Source organism: Diaporthe batatas (assembly GCF_019321695.1).
Source record: "Diaporthe batatas strain CRI 302-4 chromosome Unknown Contig00003, whole genome shotgun sequence".
In the NCBI taxonomy this organism is placed as follows: domain Eukaryota; kingdom Fungi; phylum Ascomycota; class Sordariomycetes; order Diaporthales; family Diaporthaceae; genus Diaporthe; species Diaporthe batatas.
In genome coordinates this window covers 7,238,944-7,263,864 of record NW_025408550.1, presented here as the reverse complement: position 1 = coordinate 7,263,864, position 24,921 = coordinate 7,238,944, and the positions used below count along the sequence as shown (strand labels likewise).

General features: G+C 56.2%; 6 protein-coding genes across 6 annotated transcripts; 4 read left to right on the top strand and 2 right to left on the bottom strand.

Annotated features, from left to right (window-relative positions):
- Positions 1 to 231: 231 nt before the first annotated feature.
- Positions 232 to 1,217, bottom strand: KVR01_002137 (uncharacterized protein; the record flags this gene model as incomplete). The annotated part of the gene is made up of 2 exons (XM_044781882.1): positions 232 to 725; positions 851 to 1,217. The coding sequence occupies 2 exons, from the start codon at positions 1,215 to 1,217 to the stop codon at positions 232 to 234; spliced, it is 861 nt and encodes a 286-aa protein (XP_044647152.1).
- Positions 1,218 to 6,934: 5,717 nt separating this feature from the next.
- On the top strand, positions 6,935 to 10,950 carry KVR01_002924 (uncharacterized protein; the record flags this gene model as incomplete). Its single annotated transcript, XM_044791552.1, has 4 exons — positions 6,935 to 7,982; positions 8,038 to 8,109; positions 8,169 to 8,387; positions 8,459 to 10,950. 4 exons carry the CDS (start codon positions 6,935 to 6,937, stop codon positions 10,948 to 10,950), a joined length of 3,831 nt encoding a protein of 1,276 aa, XP_044647939.1.
- Positions 10,951 to 12,609: 1,659 nt separating this feature from the next.
- Positions 12,610 to 15,621, top strand: KVR01_003482 (uncharacterized protein; the record flags this gene model as incomplete). Its single annotated transcript, XM_044783570.1, has 1 exon — positions 12,610 to 15,621. The coding sequence occupies one exon, from the start codon at positions 12,610 to 12,612 to the stop codon at positions 15,619 to 15,621; it is 3,012 nt and encodes a 1,003-aa protein (XP_044648497.1).
- A 522-nt stretch (positions 15,622 to 16,143) lies between these two features.
- KVR01_003188 (uncharacterized protein) lies at positions 16,144 to 17,346 on the bottom strand (the record flags this gene model as incomplete). Its single annotated transcript, XM_044789573.1, has 4 exons — positions 16,144 to 16,160; positions 16,237 to 16,963; positions 17,023 to 17,130; positions 17,173 to 17,346. The coding sequence occupies 4 exons, from the start codon at positions 17,344 to 17,346 to the stop codon at positions 16,144 to 16,146; spliced, it is 1,026 nt and encodes a 341-aa protein (XP_044648203.1).
- A 516-nt stretch (positions 17,347 to 17,862) lies between these two features.
- On the top strand, positions 17,863 to 20,607 carry KVR01_003097 (uncharacterized protein). Its single transcript, XM_044782368.1, has one exon. The coding sequence runs from the start codon at positions 17,938 to 17,940 to the stop codon at positions 19,504 to 19,506; it is 1,569 nt and encodes a 522-aa protein (XP_044648112.1). The 5' UTR covers positions 17,863 to 17,937; the 3' UTR covers positions 19,507 to 20,607.
- A 953-nt stretch (positions 20,608 to 21,560) lies between these two features.
- On the top strand, positions 21,561 to 22,346 carry KVR01_003962 (uncharacterized protein; the record flags this gene model as incomplete). Its single annotated transcript, XM_044791253.1, has 2 exons — positions 21,561 to 21,975; positions 22,042 to 22,346. 2 exons carry the CDS (start codon positions 21,561 to 21,563, stop codon positions 22,344 to 22,346), a joined length of 720 nt encoding a protein of 239 aa, XP_044648977.1.
- Positions 22,347 to 24,921: the final 2,575 nt, after the last annotated feature.

Below are 24,921 nucleotides of genomic sequence, written 5' to 3'. Positions count from 1 at the left end.
GGCGTTCCTCGCGGCCTCATGGGGCGACATAAATTTTCATGTTGTACCTGACCGAACCATGTCAGCAATTCACAAACCTGAGAGATCAATCACGAAACCGTGGCTCAGCCTGGCCCCTTGTCCTTGTCCCTTGATCAGTAGGTATTGATCTGCGAGCGCCCGACTGCACTACTAAGATCGTTATACACTCAGTAACCCAACACCACAGCCTCCCAGGTGGCCGGCTCATGCTCACATGCCCAACGCTCGAGTGCCAGCCTCAAAATCCACGATCTCATCTGCCCGCTCTGACTTGCCACCCCAGAGCACAATTCCCCGCTCGTCGACTGCAAATGCCCCGCCCTGCTGCCACTTGTTGCCCATTATCGTTCCTGGGCCGTCGCCCTGTTCCGAAGCAGCGGCAGCGCCGAGGTCCATGCCGCCGTTGTTGGTCATCCCCATCTTGCGGCCGATGCTCGTCGCCACTGTGCTCCCCAGCCAGCCCTTCTCCTTCCACGCCGCTGTTTGCGTGGTCGGGTTGAAGTAGTACCACACCGAGGATAGCCCTAGCCCCCAAGCCGCATAGATGGCACGGTCCTCATCGATGATCACCTGCACTTTCCAAGCTCCCCCCATCAGGTCGATCCACTTGCTCGTGGCGGCGGGCGAGGAGTGGGACACGGCTATACAGGTGACCGGGGTTTTGTTGGCAAGGTCACGCAGGGCGAGAAAGGTCTTTTGAGCAACTGCACACAGGTCAGACGGGCACATACATTGCACAAGCTGGTCGAGCCGGGTTGAACCAGGGAGGTGATGGAGATGGTTTGATCGGGGGCAGATGAGGCTCCCGGGAATGGGCGGGGCTGCTTACATGCACAACCAACACACCGCAGAAAGACGACGAGAACCTTGCGCCCATTATTCCCGAGTACCAATTTCCTGTCACGATCTATTGGTGCGAGGGCACCGACAGTAGGGCATTCAGCAGCGACGGGAACCGGTGGAGGAGGGGGCGAGAGCCAAGGCTGGATCGTCAAAGGCAGGCTCTTGACAGACATCCACTTCGGCCAGTTTTTGCCCTCGAGCTCATCCAGCTCTGCTGTAGTGAGGCTCTTCTGGTTCTTCTTGAGCTTCCTGGGCTCGTCGTTGGCGGCGCCAAAGGGCGAGCCCACATTCATGGCATCCTTGGGGACACCCAGCTTCTTGAGCGCGAGCTTGGTCCCGAGGCTGGAGAACATGGTGTAGGGGTCGAGGGTTCCTCCGAGGGCAAAGGAAGCAACTGGAGCTTATTGTTTATGCCAAGGTGCACGATCGTTCGGTTAAGCTCTGGCGGAGTGAGCTGGCGATGATCATGCGCATGCAGGGGTGATCGAGGTCAGGTGGGATGGGAATTTGGGATCGGGGAATAATATGTAAAAGATGAGAGAGGGAAGAAAGTCGACATACCTCTTGTTCCTTCTCGAGACGCGAGATTGGAAGAGTACAGGAGGGGCATGTTGAAACATTGCTGTCCGAGTGCTGAAATGAAACCTCATTGTGTCCTTCGCGGGCTGTCGAGGCTATTCCTTGAGACAGGGCACGTTTCGTGAGCGCCCAAGTCTCGGTCGAGGCTCGCACGGGCAGGGGCCGCGCCCCAGCTACCAGTCAGCCAGTACTATGCAGTAGACCCCTGAGCAAGCGAGGCGCAAGGCTGAAAGATGGAGCCCCTGGGTTGGGGGAAGCTTGGACCAGACTTTATGGTGGGGTCCCTGGGTGCACGGATCGGAAGGGCACCATGTGCAGGGACGGCGCTGACCCTGAAGATGCGGGGTCCAGCGGGTCGGGTCTCAGCATGATGTTGATGGTACATTCCTAGCCCTGTGTGCAAAGTATCTACCTACCTAGGTACCTAGGTACCTAGGTAGGTATCCTAGGTAGATTTGGGTGCGGTATAGGTAGAATACATCAGGGTTTCAACACGGTGATCCCTGGGAGCAAGGAAACACTACATACATACGTACAAAACATCTACACATTTGTACCACAAAGGCTGGTAGGCTCGAGCGAGGCCAGAGTATGATATATGGATGTCAAGCTGGCCTGCAGGAGATCTCCTGTCATGCGATCTCCGTTATCCTGACCAAGCACTATGTATATTTCCGTGTGACGACACTGGCCTTCTCAAGTTATTGATCTCACGGCTTCCTGATTTTTGCAGCGTTGATGATGGTCAATAGATTAATGGCTTTCACACGTCTACATCCCTTGTGACCATTTATGCCATGGTGAAGAAGTGCGCATTTCGAGCAACAAAACAGTAGCTTGGCCGAGGCCGCACCTTGGATCGTGCCCTGCGCCCGGGCGACCACACCCAGGCTTCGTAGCAACAGGAGAGATCGGTTGGAGTCTTGCCGGGCCACGTCCCAACTTGCTGCAGATTTGTTCAAGGCTCTTAGCAGAGGAATCCTTGGGTTGATCGTCTGAAAATTGAGATGAACTGCGACAAGGCAGGGCATACCTCGGCAAGTAGCAGCGATCAGACAGGCGAGCATTTTGGCGGATGATGACTGACAGCGCGACACCCACCCATTGCTGACGAATATAGACAGCATTTTGTATTTTCAACCCACGGCCATCAGGAGCCCTACAGTGCCGTGGGGACACACGTGCGGACATGGAGTTTGCAGCTGCATTGCATGCGATCTGAACTCGACGCAACGCAATGTCAGAATGGAGCGTGGAAGCGATGCAAAGTGTCACCGAGTCCGATCCGAACATAGATGAGGGCTGGTTGCATTGCCAAGGGGTTGGGGTCCGTGTTTTCTATGCCCGCGTATAGAATGGCTATTGGTGGAAGCCAACCAACTTGATGGCCAGGCTGACGCATAATTATCAGATTGGCCCATGCATGTCGCATATTGCAGCACACAATAGCTTCTGGCACACCTCACATCTATCTGACTAGGTAGACACGCTCGGCGGTCAACCACAGACAAATGCGTTCTGCAATCGACAGCTATGTATGTTGTCATGTCGGCCTTGCTGGCCTCCACAAGCTCGGGTTACCGACAACCTGCGAGGCTAACATGGTAGCAAGGCTGTCTGTATGCCACCATTGTGCTGTTCCATTCCGGCCCCGGACAGCGTGGCCCGATCCTGCATTTTGCCAGCCGAGCAGCCGAGTGATGTTACACCTCTCTGTATACGCCCCGACAGCCATTGCCGAACCTCGCTCCTGGGAAGGGGCAAATGAGGGCATGGGCAAGCCACGTAGACGAACTATGGGACGAGGCCCGGTTTCCGAACCCGTTGGTCGGCTAATCAAGATACGTCCGGCTCAGACGAACCCTGTAGTATCCGCCACTGGGCAATGATACTCGATTGGCAGACCTGGGAGGTGCAGAGGCGGGTCCATAAGCAGCTCAAGACCCTTTATGGCGGAACGTGACGTTTGTTCGGGCTGCTTGTTCAAGATCAGAGCACCCTTTATCTGATTCCGTCTTCTCGAAAAGGGTAGATACCCCGGTGTCTATTGGCTCGGCCGTGAGCGTGCTGCTGCAGCAGAGCTTGGTTACACGGCGTGGCTTGTCAACCCAGCCCGACCTGGAGCAAGCCGTGGTGGTAAGCCTCGTCGCAGCACTTTCGTCAGTCGGTACGGTCGTTGGGGATGAGGCAGGTGAGGCGGGCCCTGGGGGTGAGTTGGCCCTGGTGTCCGGCGCGGCTGAGCAGGACCATGTGCGCCGTGCTCAGCCCTAAGGCTAGACCTTTACTCCGTACGGGTACATAGGCAGCGGTGGATGAGCGGCAGCCGCCGAATTTGCGAGGAGATGCTCACTGTGGGGTTTCCGGGAGGATCGGGGCATATTGTGGCGAAAGCCTTGGGGCGCGTTGGCAGCCGAACTGCCGAATTGGTCGCTTGCTCGCACTCGATACAGAGGGTTTTGATGCTATCCAAAGCGCACATGGGCACATGGGCACATGCCCACAGGAGCGGAGCTCGTATGGAGTACAAAGGACACGGTACCCACGAGCAGACCACTGCCTGTGTTGGCTGGGACGGGACCCAAGTCGACCTGGAGCCGTGCCGGCCGCAGATGACCAAAGGGACGTAGAGATGCCGGTAGGGGCCTATTCCAAACGGAGGAAGAGGCGTCGAGCTCCGGTGTAGGGCTGGGCCAGGGCGCCTGGCGGCCAACCCCTTGATGTGTGCTATCAGCAGCTGAAGCGTGGGCAGACTGGCAGACTGGCAGATGAGAGAGCCCGCAGGGTTCTCGTGATGGAGGCGAGTCGCGTGTGCTGGGGCGTCGAAATGAGCGCTGGGGACCTGAAGCCCGTGTTTGCCGCGTCTGGAGGGCGAGGGAGGGCCGAGGGAGGGTAAAGTGGGTGCGGAAATTGGAATAAAGGGGGCGAGACGTTGACGACACATCAGGCTGGCCCGTCCAGGGCTCGGGGTTCGGTGAGAGGCACAAGGCACACAGTAGCAGCAGGCGGACCTGGCAGCTGGGTAGGACTCGGCGTGCTGCTGGCGTGCAAATGGGCAGGCACTATTCCGGCCTCCAACAGGCATGCCTGTGGCCATTCGGTTTCTGGCCGGGCTGTCATCCCTTGGTAGTCGGTCGGTCAGTCAGTCAGTCAAGACTGCCATGCAGTCAAACTGCCATACAGCCATGCCCACCATGCCCACCTAGGCAGGCAGGCAGTCAGGCAGGTAGATGCAGCGGCGTGCGTCGACTGGGCCCCAGCAAGACATTCATTGAAGGGCAAGCCAGGGTGGCGGATGGAAACGGGGACCCACCCGCGGTGCATCTGCCCCCCCGCAGAGGCCAGCCCCTAGACAGTTAGGCAGTTTCGGGGTGGGATCGCCCATTGGCCCTTTATAGGAACAAAGCCCCCTGGCTGTTTCCTTGAGGGAAGAAAGCGAAGAAGGCGAAGAAGGCGCGTCCAAGAACAGTCTTTCTGGCCTGCGAGGCAAGGGCGGCAATAACGGCGAGCTCTGAGAACATATGTGCCTGGGCGCCTGTACCCAACCAAGTGCCCAGTAGCAGGAGGCATGGACGGGTATTGCGTGTAGGCCTGTTCAGTCAATGCCGGCCAGTCTCTTTCATCAACATGTCGGCCTTGTGCCTTGTGCCTCGGCCGTTGGCTTCTTGCTCCTAGGCCAGAGTGGCTCCCCAGAAATGCTCTCTCTCTCTTGTAGTGTCCTGTGGGAACTGGAAAGAAAGTACGGTCCAGGGCTATCGGGAACAATCCAATAACAGATCTCATCTCCTTTCGGGCCCCCTCCTACTTCCACCTCAGACGGCGCCTGGCAGATGCCCCCAAAGCTTGGGGGGTGGTTTCTGCTCGCGTACCCGGGTACTAGGCAGGTAGCTTGACCTGGAACAAGACCCCAACCTGCCTCATTTCCCGCCTGCCCACACAACCACAAACCAGCGCCGCAGTGCGCCTTACCGCTGCCAGGCCCTGCAACGACCAAAACCAGAGCCAAAACCAAACCAAACCAAACCAGACCAAACCATACCTCACCATCCTAAATCCACCTGCACCTGCACAGCACCTGCGCATGTGCACTTGACCTGGTCGTGCCTCTCCTCCCGTCTCCCTCCCCGCTCTGCCTCCCTCTCCATATTGTTTTTTTTTCTCTTTCTTTGGCCTGCCATACCTAGGCAACCAGGCCATACTGTCTGACTGCCAGTCGGTTGGACATTGGTAGTTTGGCCATTCCCTCACCCGCTGCACCGACATTGCATCACGTCGCTTCCCTTTTGCCCAGCCGAGCCAGGCGGAGCACAGGCCCAGGGCATACCTACCTGCGTACATCATAGCATAGCAAGCAACCTCTCAAGCATTTGCGCATATACAGATACCTAGGTACCTGCAGTACACTCGGGCACTCGGGCACATAGCACTGTCGCCCGCTCATTGCATGTTCAGCCAGCAAGCACCCACCGTCCATTTCCGTCACTACCTGGGGGTACCCCTACAACCTCACACCTACACCTCCCCCCCCCCCGAGGCCCACCCGCACCTCTGCCTGCACTAACCCTGCGCCCTGCCGCCCACGGCCTGCACCGCACCCAACTGCACTGTGCTGCACCGCTCCCCCTCGACTTCCCTGACGCACATATCCCGCCCCCCCCCCTTATTTCGCTCCCCAAGGTCGTTTGAATGGTCGCCTTCCTCTGCTCGACCTCTGCAGCGGCAACACACAGCAAGACTTCACTCAGCAGCAGCAGAAGCAGCGGCGGCAACAGTAGCAGCGGCAGCCGCAACAATTCGGGAAACGGGCGCCATTGATTGTCAAATCGCTTCCCCCTCAGTGCCTCTCCACCTGCTCACCGTCTGGTTGCGACCGTGGTTTGCTATTTTGGGAGCACGCATCACAAGAGCGTATGTACAGTACAGTAACTCCTAATCCCGATCCCAACTCTGTGGTTCAGCACCCTCTCCCACTTGCCCTTCCGAAGCGCTTATCCTCAACTCGGTCGCAGAAGCAGAAACAGAAGCTGTAACAGCCCAGGTAGACCTCAGGCTTCCTTCCTCCTTCCTCGCCTAGACCTGGCTTGCCGGTTACACCACACGTCGATATTGCTTGCCTCCTGCCTTCCAATTTCTGCAAGACGGGGCCACCAACCAACCAGCCCGACAGACAACACAGTCGCAGGTTGACCGTCTCAGCCAGCCCAGGGGGGAGAAAAGAGCAACCCGGGCCTGACCAGCAGCCACTTACCGACCCAGTTCTCATTTCTCGACGCCGAGTCCCTCGACCACATCCTCCATCTTGTGCCCTACTCCGATCCACTCCCGCCATTCGCTGAGCGCGCCATCCCGCTCTGCAATTCCCTGCCCTGCCCTGCCCTGCCCTGCCCTGCCCTGCCCTGCCCCGCCCGGCCCCGTGCATGCACAGGTGCTTCATATTCTCAACTCGCGCCACGCGTTACCTCCTGCCCGTGGTAAAAGTCGCCGGCCCAGATTCATGGACAGCCGGTCAGCTACGGCAGAGCCAAACCAGTCCTACCAACCAGTCAACCCTTGGGGTCGCATCAGCATCCCCTCGACACCGCGGACCCCAGCTGCTTCTACGTCGGCCTCGAGTTCCTTCACCGACGCCACCTCGGCCAGTCCGTACCCCCCAGCATATGACCTGCTGCCCCTGCTGGTATCGCAACACCAGGCGCAGCTGTTGCAGTACAACAAACTCATCTCTCCCGGCAGAGGAGGCGGCGGCTTGCAGAGCCCACCACTCCCGAGTGCGCTCCCCGTGCCCAACATACAGGCAGCGCCGCGGTCGAGATCCTCATCCAAGGTGTCGAACAAGGAAAGCCACAGCGTCAAGCAGTCTCCTGCACCGCAGAGCTGCAATGGGACAAGAGGGCCCAAAAGCACAGACAGATCAGAACGTGAGGGCATGACAAAGGGGAAGGACACGGACAAGGAAACAACTCGCAAGATGCCTCCAAAGCAGCAGCCTGATGTCGCCCACCCCCTACCCTCCCGGCCCCCGCCTCGAGCGACCCCCGCCCAGCAATCGACGAGCAGCTCCACGCAGTCCATCTCCGTGCCGTCAACGCCGCGTCAGCGGCCGCGGAATCTCTTCGAAGGGTCCGAGTCCCGTGAGCCCTCCCCAACCGTCGCGCAAAATCATTCTCCCCGATCGGCATATTCGGAACCGAATGGCGGTGCTGCCTCCATCCCCCCGCGGCCGTTTCCCAAACCTTGTCAATACGAGACTGCTTCTAGACACTTCCGGAGGCGCATACCTTATAGCATAGGGTCAGACAGGCTGGAACGGGTCGATTTGGACAAGGTGAAGAGCACCTTGTCCAGGGATGAGGAGCGAAAACTATCCACGGACATGCGCGAGCTATACGACAGGTTACTGCCGTCGGCCCAAGTCGAGGAGAATCGCAAGAAGCTGGTCCAGAAGCTTGAGCAGATCTTCAACGACGAATGGCCTGGTCATGAGATACGGGTCCACCTGTTTGGCTCTTCGGGAAACCTGCTGTGCTCGGACGACTCTGACGGTTGGTGACATTGCCACCTAGGCAACCCGCTAAGGACGTCACTGACAGGATACAGTTGATATATGCATCACGACGGACTGGAAAGAAATGGAGGGCGTTTGCATAATAGCTGACTTGTTGAAGAAGCGTATGTCTGCCTCCTGTTTCTCGCCAGACTGACACAATGTATGCTGATCGTTTCGGCAGGTGGCATGGAACAAGTGGTTTGCGTTTCGACGGCCAAGGTCCCAATTGTGAAAATATGGGACCCTGAGCTCAAGTTGGCCTGCGACATGAACGTCAACAACACCCTAGCGCTTGAGAACACCCGGATGGTTCGTACCTACGTGGAGACTGACGAGCGTGTCCGACCACTCGCAATGGTCGTCAAGTACTGGACACGGAGGCGAGTCATCAACGATGCTGGTAAGACATAGAACAAGCACCCCTTGTGATCACTTGAGGCTCTGGCAACTGACTTCATTTCCACTCCGCAGCCTTCAGCGGGACGCTCAGCTCCTACACCTGGATATGTCTCATCATTGCCTTCCTGCAAGTCCGCCACCCCCCCGTTCTGCCGTCCTTGCACCAGTGCCCCACCAAAAAGCTCCCTACGACCGACGGTCACAGGACCGAATTCGCAGATGATCTGGACCAGCTGAGAGGGTTCGGTGACAAGAACAAGAGCACTCTCGGAGAACTTCTGTTTCAGTTTTTCAGGTTTTATGCACACGAGTTCGACTACGACGAGATGGCGATATCGGTGCGGCTCGGCAAATTGGTTTCCAAGAAGGAAAAAAATTGGCAGGTTGGGAACGGGAACCAGAATCTCTGCGTCGAAGAACCTTTCAACCGGGAGCGAAACCTAGGAAACACCGCGGACGACTGGTCGTTTCGTGGCATACACCTCGAGCTTCGGCGCGCCTTTGACCTGGTGGCCGAGGCAAAGCTGGAAGAATGCTGCGAGCAGTTCGTCCAACCAAAGGAAGAGCCGACGGAGCCCAAATTGTTCACAAAGCCTACGTCACGCCCGGCCATCATTCGCAGCTCATCCCAGCAGAACTCGGGAAGAGGGGGTCGGAGCGGGGGCAACCGTGGCAACCGTAATCAATTCCGCAACGGCAACAGCAGTCGAAGAGCTTCGTCAAGCAATGCCTACGATAACACGCAGAACCCTGCCATATTCCCTCAGCCCGGCGTCATGCCGGGCGGACTTATAGCTCAAGACCTACAGTGGAGCCAATTTGCGCAGCATTACCAGTACCCTGAAAATATGGCAATGCTGAGTAGTGCCCTGCAAATGCAGGATCGGTTGAACTGGTACACACATTATCAGCTCACGGCGCACCAGCAGGCTGTGGCACATGCCCAACGCATGCAAGTCAGCTCCAACCAGGCCGGAGAAAGATCGCGAACGAACTCGTTCGACCAAGCGCCGCCACTGACAGCGCCGCCTAGACCGGAACATTATGTGTGGCCCCTTCACCTGCAGCCCGCGTTCTACCACCACCACGCAGGCTATGGTACCTACCCCAGCTCGCCTTCCGCGCCAGCTGCAGCACCCGAATTTAGGAGAAGCCTGCATAGGTCAAGTGCGGCGAGTGAGGTTGGCGGCCCTTCAGGCGGTGGCACACTGAGATCCCAGTCCCAGCCTGCGTCACGAACACCGGCGCCCGGTGGCAAGGTGGTCCAAGGTTCTGGAACGGCAGCCCAAGTGGTGAACGAATTATCGAACCATGCACCCCGGCAGCCGAACCTGATTCCTTTCCCAGGACTCGCGGCGGATGATAGGACAGATTCCGAAGTCGAGGAAGGATCAACCAGAACGATCCCCGATTCGCCGCCGGAGGAAGACGGGGCCGGATATCTCGGTTACTTTGTCGCCGATTCCTCAACGCCACCTCGTCCAATGCAAGCAGTTCCTTCGCTGAATGATGTGGGTTTGAGTAGCATAAACCGTCGCAGGCTATCAACAGAGGGGCCTCAGTCTGTTCTTGACCGACGGCTGCAGAGGACCTCTAGATCTCCATCACCCCTCGGACACGGTAGGACCTTTTCCGGGACGAGCTCAGCCCCGACCGCCTCAGCGTCGTTCTCACAAAACAGCACTCGGGCTTCCAAGGAGACCACGCCGTTAGTTGTCAATGGCTCAACCTTCATGCCGCCTTCTGCCATGACATCGAGCCGGCTAGTCGCAGGCGATGATACTGGATTCGACAACCCACTTCGAATCAGCCAGGTTCCAGGTCCTAGCAACAAGAGTACTGCGACTCCCGAATCATCTGTGTCTCAACCCGCAACGGTTTCAGAAACGGTTTTGACAGGTCTGGACCGCCCGCTCGTAGTCAACGGCTCCACGCAATGCCACGCCTTGCCCCCGCACCAGGTTCCACTGCAGTCTTTTGGACAGCGGATGGCGGCAACGCAGGGACCAAACGGTGCGCCGTATGCCTCATTCTTCGGAGACAAGTTTCAGGGCTACACGAAAGTGCCAGATCTAGGTCGACAGAGGTTAGCGGCACGGAACCAGCAAGCCGGTATTTCGCCGCTCGACTTGGCTATTCCAAACCCAATGATGCCCGAGTCTCAGCACCTGTCACCGGTTTATGAGAATAGAACGCCGTCACCCACGGTCCGGCGACGATGGGAGGCTTCGGCGAGCCACGGCAGGGCACTAGTGCCTGGCCCAGCCCCGGGCTCTTCCGACGAGTCTGTACGAGACCAAACGACAAAAGCCCTACAAAGGTCCATCGGGGCTAATGGTATTGCAAACGGCGGTGACAACGGCTCCCTGGCCAACACGCGACCAAACGGTGCTGTGCTGCAGGAGAGCGCACCTCTGCGTGCAGCCAAGGGTGAGGTCGAGAACGCGAGCGGTTGGCAGAAGCAGAAGTCCCGCAAGAAGCAAGCAGAGGTCAAGACTACGACGAAGACTGGTCCTCAGAGCGAGAAACCTCCAAAGAACGACCTGGAACGAAAGGGAGGATGAGCGGGCCCTTCTCTGATGACCGCGTTGTTTCCTTTTGGATAGACGCACATGTTTAAGCCCAGTCGCGATTGCCGGGCACGAAAGCGTGCTTGATCTTATTGGACAGCTCTGTTCAGGATCTCGCCACTGAGCACTTGGTGTGTTATTTATGTGCCTCGAGATGGTGTTGAGGCGGAGGAGGTTGTACGATCTGTTGATTGATCCGGCTGCCAATGTGGACGCGACGAAGGGCAGCCCACGTATATGCGGATGCGGGATCGAGGACATTCGATCTTGGCGGTACCTAGTGACAGCTCATTTCCACGCCACCCGACGGCGACGCGGAAAGCAAGCCCCCCCCCCCCCCGCCCCCCAAGGAGAAGTGATAGAATTGCGGGTTCTCACTCTTTCGGTCTCTCTTCGAAAAGGGGGACGTTAGGTCTTTTCACGCGAAAATGGTTTTTATAGAGGGTCTTTTCGACGACAGCATATACCACACAGGAATGGACAGCGCAAAATGGAAGTTTTCGGTTTTCAACAAAGCATGACGCATTACAGCAAGGTTTTCGGCTGCCATTCGCAATATTTCTTTCTGGTGCAACGAACTTGTGTTGACACTGTTGGTTCCCGTTGCTACCTTGGACGACTTGTCCGCGTCCGGCTCCCAAACTTGTCCCGACTCCAAGATTCATTCAAGAAGCTGTCAGAAGGGGCAGAGTTCCCTGTTGGGGCATCTGTGGGTCGGGCTACCATGTGATTCGGATTCAGCGTCAAGAGGAGGAACGCATGAGAGTGGTTTTGAGCAACCCGAGCATGGTGAAGTGGGCGGGTACCCGGGGCCATGCGAGCTGTATCTTGGGCTCAGCCAGCCGGGTGAATGGTTCAAGAACCTTGCTACGCCGTCCCTTCATCGGCACGGGCAGGTTTCAGACACCAAGATGTACTGCTCTTTTGCAAGCAGAACCGTGGTCGAGGCACACATCATGGTCGCCAACCACCACTTGGGGCAGGAGAAGAGGGTAACGAGGCGTGGGCGACAGGAAAGAGGAGTCTGTCTGTCATGCCTTGAGGGAGGAAGGGGCAGCCAATGGTTTGCTGAACGGAGTTTCGAAGAGGCACATGGTATGGTCATGAAGGTCCAAGGATGGGCATGGTTTTGTTGTCAATAACACGCAATCAGGTGCACAAGGGAAAGAAAGGTCAGGAGCTAGGCATAGGCATATTTCAAGAGAAGAGCGAAAGAAGAAGAAAATCAAAAGAGCCAAAAAAAAAAAAATGTTGAAAATCTACAATTTTCCCAAAATCTCCCGGCATATGCAAGCTTCGGCTTGCCTCGCGAGAATACCCCAGACCAAGTCCAGCCAGGCGTGTTTGGGGTTGGCTCGCATGGGGCTCTGCAGGGTTGGGGTCGCGGCGGGTGCTTGAGGCTCACTTCCAAGGGCTGCAAGGGTGGTTGATGGGCGCTGACGGCCCGCTAAACCGTTCCTGGACCAACCCGACGTTGGTTGGGCTGCGCGCGGGACAGCAAGAGAGACGACAGGGTGAGATGTGAGGAGGCCGGCTCTCTCACGACTCGCGATGTAAAGGACCTCACCGGCGCCAGTGAAGAAGAGTACTTGATCGTGGCCCAGGGGCAAACAGAGCGTGCGTGTCGGCTGCATACGCCCTCGCTCGGCGACAATGACGGGTCAGCACGTCCGACCTGAGTCGGCGACGGCAACGGCGCCGGCGTCTTGGCCCTGGCCGAACCAGGGCCCGGCGAGGATCAATGACCTCAGGAGCGCCATGCGGGGGCTTTCCATCTCAGAGCCGAGTTCTCAGGCCGCCTCCCCCGGTGCGACCTTGTCGCCAATGTCGAGCATGCTGGGAGGCTCAAGCCGTGCATCTGCATCTGGAGGGCCATCAGAGAGGGCGGCGGTGGAACGCAGACTCGACCAGCTGAGAGGCTGCACACAGAGGCTTCGAGCGGCGCGGGTCCCCGGGTCTGACCCTGGGTCCGTCGACAGCGCGTACGACGAGTTCGCGAGGGTCATGCACGAGGCGTCAGACGCGATCGAGGCAGTGTTGGCCGCAGACAAGCCGTTGCGGCCAACGGGCACATCTCGCCGTGCCCGCAATGGCTCAGTCGCAGTGGAGAGGCTCGAGTCGATGTCCCTGTCCATGTCGATGGGCACAGCGCAGGGGAGCCTGGCCGGCGGCGGCGACATTGACGGCCTAAGGGCTTCGTTCAGCACTCTTGGCCTCGGTGCGCCCGAGGGACCCGCCCGTGGCGACCCGTCTCTGGCAGCCATCTGGGATTGGAGGGCAGTGCTGGTGAAGCTGCTCGAGTCTCACAGGAGCAGTCTGGCCGCAACAATCCAGGCCCACGACAGGAACGCCCCGCCCGAGCTGGCGGCGAGGGCCCTGGACGACCCTGGCTACCGCGCCGGCATGATCCACGAGATGCGCACGAGAAAGAGCCCCCTGTCGTCCGACCCGGCCGCCGCCTCGCCCCGCTACTGGTCGCTGTACGAAAGGCGGTTTGAACATTACGACACGGTCAAGGCGGCCGTCATGCATGCGGACCGCCTGCTCACGACGGCCGCGCCCGGGGCCGACAAGAGGGCCAGAAAGACCGGCGTGCGTGAATATGTCGTCTCGCCGCGGGGCAACGCGGTGCTCGAGTTTGAGAACTCTGGATCCCCCGACACTCCGCTGCTGCGCTTTCGCGTGTCAAGCCATATGCTGGCTGAAACGTCGCCCATCTTCGAGGCTGTCTTTGGGGGCCAGTTCAGCCACCCGCGGATCCTCGACAGGGACCTCAGGGAGCTGGACGGCCAGCTGCCTAGGGAGCCACCGCGCTCGGTCACCTGCGCCGACGGCAGCTGTGTCAGGCTGTACAGCATGCCACAGCTCGAGCCCAACAAGGAGGAGGCGCTGACCATCTTGCTCCACGCCGCCCACATGCAGAACGACAAGGTCCCACGCGAGGTCAGCTTCGCCCAGTTCACAGCCATCGCAGAGGTCTGCCTCAGATACATGTGCACCTCTCCGCTCGAGCTCATGGTCGAGCACCGCTGGCTGCCTGCATGGGTGCACAAGGCCACCGAGCAACAGCCCGACGGCATCCTGCTCATCAGCTACGCCTTTGGCTTGCGCCGGCTTTTCACCCGCATGTCGAAGACGGCAGTGCTGAACATTGTGGACGAGCAAGAACTACGGGCCAAGCCCTGGCCAAAGGCCGTCAAGGACAAGATCTGGGCCGTGAGGACTGCCAAGCTGGACCAGGTCTTCAGCACCTGCGTCAGCACGGTACAGGAGTACTTCCGCCCGCCCGCCCGCCCGAGCAATGATGCCGGCGCCGGGGCTGGGCCTCCCCGTGGCCGTGATCCACATGCGGGGCCCCCGGTGCTGCCGCCTTCGTGCCCAGCTCAACCCCCGTTACCCACCTACATCTCTCTCATGTCCCTGACCAGCGCGCCGCGTTGTCCGAGAGGCGACCACTGGTGCGACGCCACGAGCCTGGGCTGGCTCCTCCTGGTCCTCAACGAACTGCAGCTCGCCTGGACCGTGGTCAACCCCTCTGTCCTGTCTTACGCACAGAGCCAACAGAGCCAACAGAGCCAGACGCCCCGGTCGCTTGCCCAACTCCTCGATGTGCTGCGGTCGATCCCAAGCCCGCGACACCCGCCCCACCCGGCCTCCACGGTGTGTGACCCTGCCCCGGCCTTCCGCGCCGCCGTCAATGACGTATACAATAGCATCAGCGGCCTCACTTTGTTTGATGTGGACGGCAAGAGACACGGCTGGGGCTTGTCAAGGCACAGGCTGAATGAGCCGCAGACGATACAGAACGTCCCGCTGGGCAAGCTCACGAGGTCGAGCCTCACTGGCTCGAGTATACAAGACCAGGTATCCGCGCGAGGGTCGGTGGAGATGGACAATGAAGAGCTGATGCCAGGAAGCGGCAGTGACACAGACACGACGGTAGACCAGGAGCAAGAAATACAACGAGGCAGCGCACCCGACAGTGTGCAGCGGCAGCACCCACCTCCCGCATTCGCGCCCGACGAGGCCCTTTTCCTGCGCATCATGAAAAATGCAGAAACCTTCGACGACCTCCACGCACTGGCACTTGTGAGCCCTGCCTCCTATGCGGCCTTCAAGAACAATGAGCTCGCCCTCATGCGGCCACTGGTCGGCGCCTGGCGGCGGCGGACGCTCAGCGCTCTGGCGGGCGGGCCATCAAGGCCTCAGGATCTCCTGCCGCAGGAGTTGGCCCGGCTTGAGGGCTTGCAGGCCAGGTCAGAGGAGAACATGCCGCGAAACCATGCTCCTGCTCCGTCGCCTCCTCTATTAAGCCGCCACCAGAGCACCCAGGACGCGCTGGCCGAGGCTGCCCAGCTGGAGCTCTTGTGTCCGAATGACGTTGAAGAGGGCCACGACACCAGCCCAGATAGTGACAGTCGCGAGGGTGAAGAAACTCGCAGGATGACCGAGGAGGAGGCCGGGTTGATACTCTGGCCTGAGCAACCGTCTCCATCAAACCTCAGGGTGGCGGCGGCGCCTCGTGGCGCGTTCGACAGGGACAGCGACGACAAGTTCCTGGCTCAAGACTTGTGTCTGCTTCCCGAACACAAATCGCTCGCCGTTCTCGGGGACAAGTCCCTCAGGGTAGACCTTGACAAAAGGAAGGGCATCGACAGTGCATGACTTGGTTCCATGATACCTATAAGCGATAAGCTCCGCATGGACGGGCCCGCCAATCGAGGGTATGGTAGCGCTGGCGTTCTGGGAGCGAAATTGCCGTTTGTAACAATAGCGTAGAAGTCACAAAGCATCAGAAGAATATCAGTCCTGTATTTCACAGTTGTCTAATGGCTACAAGAAATTCGTTTGAGCAATGAAACTTTTGATCCTGTGATCAATGCCCAAATACACCTGATAAGCCCCTGGCACCAGTGTCAATGGGACAGTCCATTGAGAGGCCTGGGATGTTCTTGGTATCATGGCCGTGATATCAGCATAAGCCGCATGGGCGGGGGCCTGTGTCCGGCCAAAGCCAGATGACGGCTCAGCCCCCAGAAGTGCACTTTGGTCTCACAACCCATAACACGTGTTGAGTGTTGATTGTCAGGGTCGGGACAGGTGAATTGCGATGGTGTGGGCGTTAGGTATGAAGCAAGGGACCCCTCGAGAGTCCCGTTTCCGCTGGCCAACTGCGTATCAATCAACTCATAGCGCCCAATAGACTGTAAGTGTTAGTCACCCAACACGGAGGCCAACAAACTAGGTTCTGGTCTGTGAAAGGACAAGAATGATGCTTACTGTCCAGCTTGACGCTGTCTATGTGGTTGACCCACTGTGCGAACCTCGCCTTCGCCCAGACAGTTACGACGTCGCCTAGTGCGAGGCTACGGACAAAATCACCAGTGCCAGTCTCAGGCCCACGGCCCATCTCCGAGAGTATCTCGGAACTCAGGGGTTCAATGTTGTCGTTCCAGGCCCACACAATCGTATGCGTTGTAGGCTGTCGAGTCGCAGTCTTGTTCTTCTGTATAGTCAACGCGGGAGAAGGGAGAAGGTCATGGTGGAAAGCTTCTTGGCCTGGCTCGAGTTCCGGTTGTATGGACCGTGCAGCATACACGGGAAAGTACGGAGTCGGGATCTCGCCGTCGCGGTCGAGGGAAGAAGTGGGCACCACTTCACCGTCGACGGTGCCGTCCAAGGGTGCCTTCTTTTCGGCAGTGTCCTTTGGGGGCAGGGCGTTCTTGTCGAAACGCTCCTTACCGGCCTCGAACCACGTCCAGGATCCTTGATAGCTTCCCTTGTCCTGGGGCCGGCCACCCCAGCCCTGGTCGCGGCTGCGCAAGGTGAAGACAATCTTGCGGCAAGGATGCTCGAGGGTGTCGGTTGGACCGCCGATCCATTTCTGCAACTGGGCCAGGGAATAGTCTCCGCCCTCAGAGAGTGGTTTGGCCTGAGCAGTAGTGAAGCTGTAGTAGCGTTCATCGTAGTGAGTTCTTCGTATGAGGCCAAGTGGTCTTGACCTCAGCTAGCAGGGTGCGGGTCAGCGGGGGAACAGTCATGGCGCGGTCTGGTAGCAGAGCCTACAATGAACTGGTTCTCGTGGGCTGGTCCCGAACGGACTGTGAGAGAATGATCCAGGGTGGTGGTTGTGTGTGGCCAGTATTCGGCGTGGTCAAGGACAGACAGGACGATCTCGGCCGGTAGTCCCAGGCCGTTTGTCAACATGGCCTTGACGACAACAACATCAAGAGCAGAGGGCTCATATTCAAGCGCTGGAGCGCTGGAGGCGGTGTCTCGCTCGGGCGAAGACTGGTGGCTGCTGGAGCTGCCACTGGCGTTGCTGTCATGGGAACTTGTCCCGAGGACGTCGGTGATGAGGCGCTGGACTCCTTGGAGAAAGAAGGACATGTTGGGCAGTAAGGAGAGCAGGGTCAGTATCTCAGGAAGGTTGTGAGCATACAATGACAGGCAGTGCGGTCCCACGGCCCAGGAGGGAACTCAAGGATTGATACTTCAGCAGTTGCTTGGGTAGAGTGGGTTTGTGTGACTCGGGTGGTGTGTGTTGTGTGTGGGTGTCTTCGCAAGTGTAATTAATGACTGTGGTGGTGTCACTACGAGTGTTTTGTTGCAGGCACGATATGCCACGTCAGACCGAGGCTTCCCTCCTAAGCATTCGGTTTCCAGGCTGGCCAAGGGAGGCTCCTTTGGTGATGCCTGCCCACGCTGCTGTGCCCTGCTATGCTCTGCTGTGGTGCACGCGAGAGGCAGCGGTTGGGACGTTTGAAGTGGGGATACGTCATGGCTATGTCGGCCGTTATCGATAACACCCCGGGGGTGGCCACAGCAAGGGTCTAGGTGCGAGATCGGCCGGGGCAGGAAGTCGTGGAGTGAGTCGCAGACCGGCTCTGCATGATTACAAAACCTCACAGCTCGACACTCCTGAGGTCATCCATGATGACTGCCCTCTGTGATCGCACTCTGTGATTTCAAGAGGGTGATATGGCTTCCATGAGGCCACAGAGATGTGTCGCGACGGCCTTGCGCCAGCTCACGACCGCCAGCACTGGGGCAAGCGGTCGCTCTTGGGGCCTTTTGCGAACAGCTCATGCCACCGCACCCCATCGAAACCCAGCCTCGCCGTCGACCCTTGCGCCGCAGAGATGCCTTCACACGAGCCCTCATCGTGCCAGTGGCGCCTCCAATCCCGCCATGTCCTTCCCCTGCCTCGACGCGGTCGAGAGCAGATCCGCAACCCTCGAGGCCCGCGCCTCCTCGAGCGGCCCCGAGCCAACATATACCGTCGGCGAGACCCTCAAATACCACTGCGATACCCCTCTGCTCCTCGACTGGGGCGGTGTCCTCCCCGAGTTCGACATTGCATATGAGGCATGGGGGACCATGAACAAGGAAAAGGACAATGTCGTCTTGCTGCACACCGGCTTGTCTGCGTCCTCCCACGCCCACTCCACCGCGCTGAATCCCCAGCCCGGCTGGTGGGAGAAGTTCATCGGACCCGGCAAGGCCTTGGACACCGACAAGTACTTTGTCATCTGCACAAACGTCCTGGGCGGCTGCTACGGCTCCACCGGCCCCAGCAGCATAGACCCCGCCGACGGTCAGCATTACGCCACGCGCTTCCCCATATTGACCATCCAGGACATGGTCAGGGCCCAGTTCAGGCTTCTGGATGGCTTGGGCGTCGAGAAGCTGCACGCCAGCGTCGGCTCGAGCATGGGCGGTATGCAGTCACTCGCAGCCGGCGTGCTGTTCCCCGACCGGGTCAGCAGGATTGTCTCCATCAGTGGCTGTGCTCGAAGCCACCCATACAGCATAGCCATGCGTCACACCCAGCGGCAGGTTCTCATGATGGACCCCAACTGGAACAGGGGCTTCTACTACGGCAGAGTGCCCCCGCACCACGGCATGAAGCTCGCCCGAGAAATCGCAACCGTCACGTACCGATCCGGCCCGGAGTGGGAGCAGAGGTTCGGTCGGAGGCGGGCAGACCCGAGCAAGCCCCCCGCCCTGTGTCCAGACTTCCTCATCGAGACATACCTGGACCACGCCGGCGAGAAGTTCAACCTGACATATGACGCCAACAGCCTGCTGTACGTGAGCAAGGCTATGGACCTATTCGACCTGGGCCGCGAGAACAGGATGCGCACAATCGCCCGGCGTGCTGAGCGGGAGAACGAGTTCGCCTCCGGCGCCTCCTCAGGCTTCGAGGCCAGTTGCAGCCTGACACTGCCAGACCTCCCATACGAGGAGCAGCCCGGGACGAGCGAGGGCACCGTCGACATCCAGGAGGCGATGAGCGCCAAGCCTCCCGCTGACCTTGTGTCTGGCCTTGCCTCGTTGAGAGACCACCCCACGCTTGTCATGGGCGTTGCCAGCGACATCTTGTTCCCTGCCTGGCAACAGAGGGAGATTGCCGAGACGCTCAGGTGCGCTGGCAACAGGAAGGTGACACATGTCGAGCTGAGCGAGGAGCAGAGTCTGTTTGGTCATGACACGTTCTTGCTGGACCTGCAAAATATTGGCGGAAATCTGAAGAATTTCCTCGGTTGATTGATTGATAGACCCTCGCCGCTTTCCCTACAGCGGCAGGAAAAGCACAGTGATTATAATTTGCTCTTTCGTCGCAACAAGTCTTTGTTCAGTCCTTACACCTTGAATTCCAGCCTTGAATGACAAGGCTTTCCGCGAGAGGAAGGCTTGCTGTATGGCCTGGATTCTTGGGTGTTGTTTGTTGACGCCGCGCATCCTAAGGCCGACTTGAAGCAACGGCTCTTTCCTAGAACCTCCCTTGGTGGCTCAGGAAGGCTGAACGATCCCCGCCGTCGGGGAACACTTGTTTCCAAAGAACATACCGACTAATCGATGCGAGCCGGCCAGCAGATCGGACGACGATAGCACTGCGAGGGCCTCACCCACCAGAGGAATGAATCAAAAGGGGCGCCACCCCGACCGTATGGCTGATGCTGAGATATCAGGCGACAGCAGGTGGTGGAGAGTCTGTAAAGTCTCCTCGGAAGCTCGTAGGGTTAAGCGTTCCGCCGGCCACTGCCCAATCTTGTCTGAAGCTCTTCCTCGAGTCATTTTCCTATTGCGATTAGAACGTCGCAGTATTCACTATCTTCGGTCTTTCGCCCGAGACTCCATCACATAACAATTCACCGAATGAGGTTGGAGACAAACGCGCTGGCGTTCAGCATCCGAATATAGGGCATCTTGCTCCACTTCATCCAATGGTGCCCCCCGACTCTGTTTTCTGCGCCAATGTCGGTAACTCTCGACGCTTTGCAGGGCCATCTCGTACCGGCCCACATGTTCCGGTATGAGTTTGCTCTGTACACATGAATCTGACTGGTGGCAGGCGCGGTGACAGGGTCGTCCATAAGCATCGCCTTGTGCGCGAGCGTATATCACTGGCTGCAGTGGGAACCTTGGCGCGAAAGGAGCGCGCCGCTGCGTGGGAGCTGTCGCAACCACGCTGTGTGCCTATCTACAACATGGCAGCGTTATTGAAACACAAACATATATTCGTTGAGTTCTGTCCGAGTCTGATGAGTGGTTCGGAAAGAGGTAGCATGTTCTATTCACTAGTGACTGGTGGTATCCTCCACCGCTACTTTGTAGCAATTTTCATTAAGCACAGTACACAACACGGTCAGTATACTTCCACTTGGACCGTCTACAGCCCATATCGTAAGAGCCACGGCTCCAAAGCCCTAAAGCACCAGTATATCACAGCTTTTTTTGGTCATGGACATCCCGTTGTCTATAATTTGGTTACTGCCATTGCGCAACAGACGCCGAGCCACCAAATGCTGGCATAGACCATGCAGCCATGTCCTTGTCCAAGCCATGCGAAGAGATGAGGCCGAATCAGGATCGGGGAGGACTACCAAAGACACAAAAAATTCAGACGCCGGGCCTCTTCCTTTGGAGCACTCCTTCCCAGGCATGAGATTTTGCTCTTCTCGCAAGCTGGAGATTCGCTGGACCTACCACCTAGGTAGGTAAATCGCTTGACCGTCAATTGATATCCCAGTCTACCCTTGTTCCAAATCCATTGCGCAAAGACTTTGCTTCGGTAGACCCAAGGTTCTTGCATCGAATCTCGTATGGCCTGAACTGGTATTGAGGGAGTCTGGAACAGAGAATGCTGAGTCCCAGCCCAAAAGATTTACCCTTTCCGGTCATGTCCGGGGTTATGATTGGCTCGGACTTTGACATGACACATGTGTGTTCGGCTTTAAGCCGCACGACAGCGTTCCACTCCCTCTGACGCACTTGTGCAAGGCGCTTACTATCCCGCCGACCACAGACTATTAAGGAGACCGGTATAGAACAGTGAAGATGGAATCATGCTTAGCCTCCGCGTCATCCCCAACAAGCTGGCTACGGGTTTAATCCCATAGAGAACGGGGGGCACGGGTTTAGTAGATGTGGTGACACCTCGATTCCAAAGCAAAAAGCATAAAATGACCAAGCCCCTCTCCTTGCAGAGGCTCATATGCTCAGATTCCAAGGTTATCAAGACGCAGAATTACACTTGCTCTTAAACATTCATTCTCACGGCAGCATATTCTAGCAACACAACCATTAGCTTCGGCAAGATGACTTCTCAGCTCAAGTATCACAAACTACAGGGCAAGCATGTCTTCATCATTGGCGGCTCATCTGGCATCGGATACGCCATCGCAGAGGCATCCATTGAGTCCGGCGCGGTTGTTACTATCTCCTCTTCACGTCAGGCGAAGCTGGACGCCTCTGTCTCCAGCCTGCAGTCCAGCTATCCCGGCGCCAAAGTCGCGGGTATTGCAGCCGATCTCAGCAGAACAACCGTAGACGACGACTTTGACAGCTTGTTCAAGGCAGCCACCGCCCGCTCCGGTCAGATTCATCATGTAGTCTACACAGCAGCGGACCCGCTTTCCCTGGGGCCGCTGGAGGAGACAACTACCGAGGGTGTCCTTAAGGCGGCACACCTGCGTATGGTTGCTCCTATAATGCTCGGAAAGGTCGCGCCACGTTACCTGGAGAGGACACCGCGGTCTTCCATCACAATGACCACCGGTTCTACGGCGGAGCGTCCAGACAAGGGCTGGGCCGTGATAACGTACTTTGCTGCGGGACTACATGGCTTGACCAAGGCGTTAGCAACAGATCTCGCGCCTCTACGGGTGAATTGCGTGGCGCCGGGCTTTGTGGATACGTCACTATGGGACAGCATGGGCGAGGAGGCCAAGCGGGCCTTGCTAGATAGGATCAGGGGTGAGATGCCTCTCGGGCGAATTGGTAAGGCTGAAGATGTTGCGGAGGCCTATCTCTGGTTAATGAAGGACTCCAATGTCACGGGAACTGTGGCCAGCACCAATAGTGGGCAGTTTCTCAAGGCTTGAGAACACGAGAAAGGGATGAACGGTTGGGTATGTTGGTGACACATTAGGCCATCGTGTACATAGAATTGAAGGCTATTTAGACTTGTCAGCTTGTGCAAGTTCTCCGTATTGCAGTGATATCCATGAAAGTGAGCATTTCTAACTTGAGACTCTGCTCTTGGATTCGGCACAGCCAGGTGACGAGTGCGTGTCCAAGGTCTGTGCATTGCCCAGGGCGCCAAGGGTGGATTGCTTGCAAGTGCAACCAGATTCACAGACTTCTACGTCTCCTGTTGTCTAAGCTGCGATGCATAGCATTAAAGGCTTTGCATATCTTGGAAACTATAACAACTGCACCGGCTACACCACCAGCAAGAGACAACACCGCTGGCTGAGTTGCCACCCAACTGAGGCCATCACAGGCCCAGTCACGACACCAACGAAGACAACCAAGACAACCAAGACAACCAAGACAACCAAGACAACCAAGACAACCAAGACAACCAAGACAACGCTATGAATGATTGAATAATGAGGACCAAAATTCTCACCATAAACAGCCCCATAGGCTAAGTAGGACCTTGATTCCTTGAGGGAGATAACCTCACCATTTGTGCCCGGTTCCTCTAAGCACTCCTCAAGATAACAGCTTTAGGATAAAACATTACTACATACATATATGCTTTTAGTTCTTATGTAATAGTAATTTAATTTTAATTTATATATTGTGGGAATAGTAGGCTGTAGTGGATTAATTACTGTAAGTAAGAAATAGTGGGCCTGTGCCTATATATAGACTAGGTTTAGTTAGTAGGTCTGGCCAACCTAACTAGGCGCTTTACCACCCACTAGGTAGACCTTCTAACTAACATAAATTTACACTACTTTAACCACTACTTCTTATATATAAGCTAAGCTAACTATTATTAATTAGTTACTAACTAGCTTCTAATAGTAAGATAAATTATTTAAGTTACTTAGGTATTAAGTTTAAAGAAAATAAATTAATAAAGTTACTTTATTATTATAGTCTTTAAGGAGAATAAATTAACGATACTATTATCATTATTATAACTTATAGAAAGTAAGTTATCTAGGCTGCTTAGGTGTAAATTTAACTATTAAGTAGGACCCCTTTATTAGGTAAGTCTTATAACTCTTTTATAATAACTCTCTTTCTCTCTCTCTCTATTATAATTAATAATTTAAGCCTACCTATTAAATTTTTAAACTAGTATTTAACTACCTACTAGCTAACCTATTTAACTACCTACTAGTTAACCTATTTACCTACTTTATATTACTTAAATAATTAATTAAGTAAATAACTTTTATATACTCTCTTAACTTCTTTCTTTCTCTCTCTCTTAAGTAATTTAAGTAAAATACTTTAATATTATAATTATTATAGTCTTAAGTTCTTTAAAGATAAAATTATCTATAGTTATTATAAGTGTATATTAATATTCCTACCTATATTATAAAAGGAAGTTTAAGTTAAAAAATAAAATAAAGAAATATATTAATAATATTTATAAAAAGAAGTATATAATTATTAAAGTTAATAATAATAAAGTTTAATAGTTTATTAATAATTTTAATTATTACTTTAATAAAAACTTTTAATACTTTTATTGTCGGTTGGCTTAGCTTACGCGTAAGTGGGTGGGTGAAGTGGTGTGTATTGGTGTTAGTTAGAGGTCTGCCTGGTGGGCGACGAAGCGCCCAGTTGGGTTGGCCAGACCTGCTGACTAAGCCTGGTGGTCCGTGCGTGCGCACGGGCCCACTAGCCTTGCAGTGGCTAATCCACTGCAGCCTACTATTCCCACACTGGCAACTTTTTAGTCTTCTGAAATCGAGGTCCAACGTCCCTTCCTTCTAGCCAATCAGAGAGCTCCATTTGCTGACAAAGCAGATTCCCAACCAATTCGCCAAACGCTCAGAATTGCCACCAAACGTGCGATTGCAATTCGCTCGATTTAAGCGCCATAAAACGCTCCAAATCGACGTTTTGCGAATCGCCCAAATCGCTCGAATTCGAATTGCTTCAGTAGGCGAAATCGAGTGCGAAATCGAGTCTGAATTGCCAATTGACCAATCGCTTGCCGGGCCGTTGCCAGTTGGCACCAACTGCCAATCTGGCCAGTTAGCCCTTCTGGCAGTTTCTTCTTCTTGTGGCAAACTATCGCTTGCTTCGTCGGTCCTTCGTCTTCTTGGTCGAGGTTCTCGTCTTGGTTGGCCACGCAGGCGGTTGTGGCATCTCCTCCTCGTTTGGGCAGGGCATCTGAATAAGGTCGAATAGGGCCTGGAGTGCTGGCTTGGTACCGGTGTAAACACCGCTCGAGTGGAGGTTGTCACGAAGGTCCTTGAGAAGCTCTGGCTTAATTCGCCGAAGGCGCTCCTCAGTCCAGTTCTCGAAGGTCTCGTAGAAGTACCAGAAGTTCTCGTCAGGGTAGTAGTTGAGGTTGCCAGCAAACTGCTGGACTTCATCGTTGTCAGTCTTAATAGCTGCGTGTTCCTCCTTGTGGGTATCGCCAATGTGCTTCTTTAGCTTGTTCTTCGACTTGAACATCTTCTTCTTCTCGTCAGGGCAGTA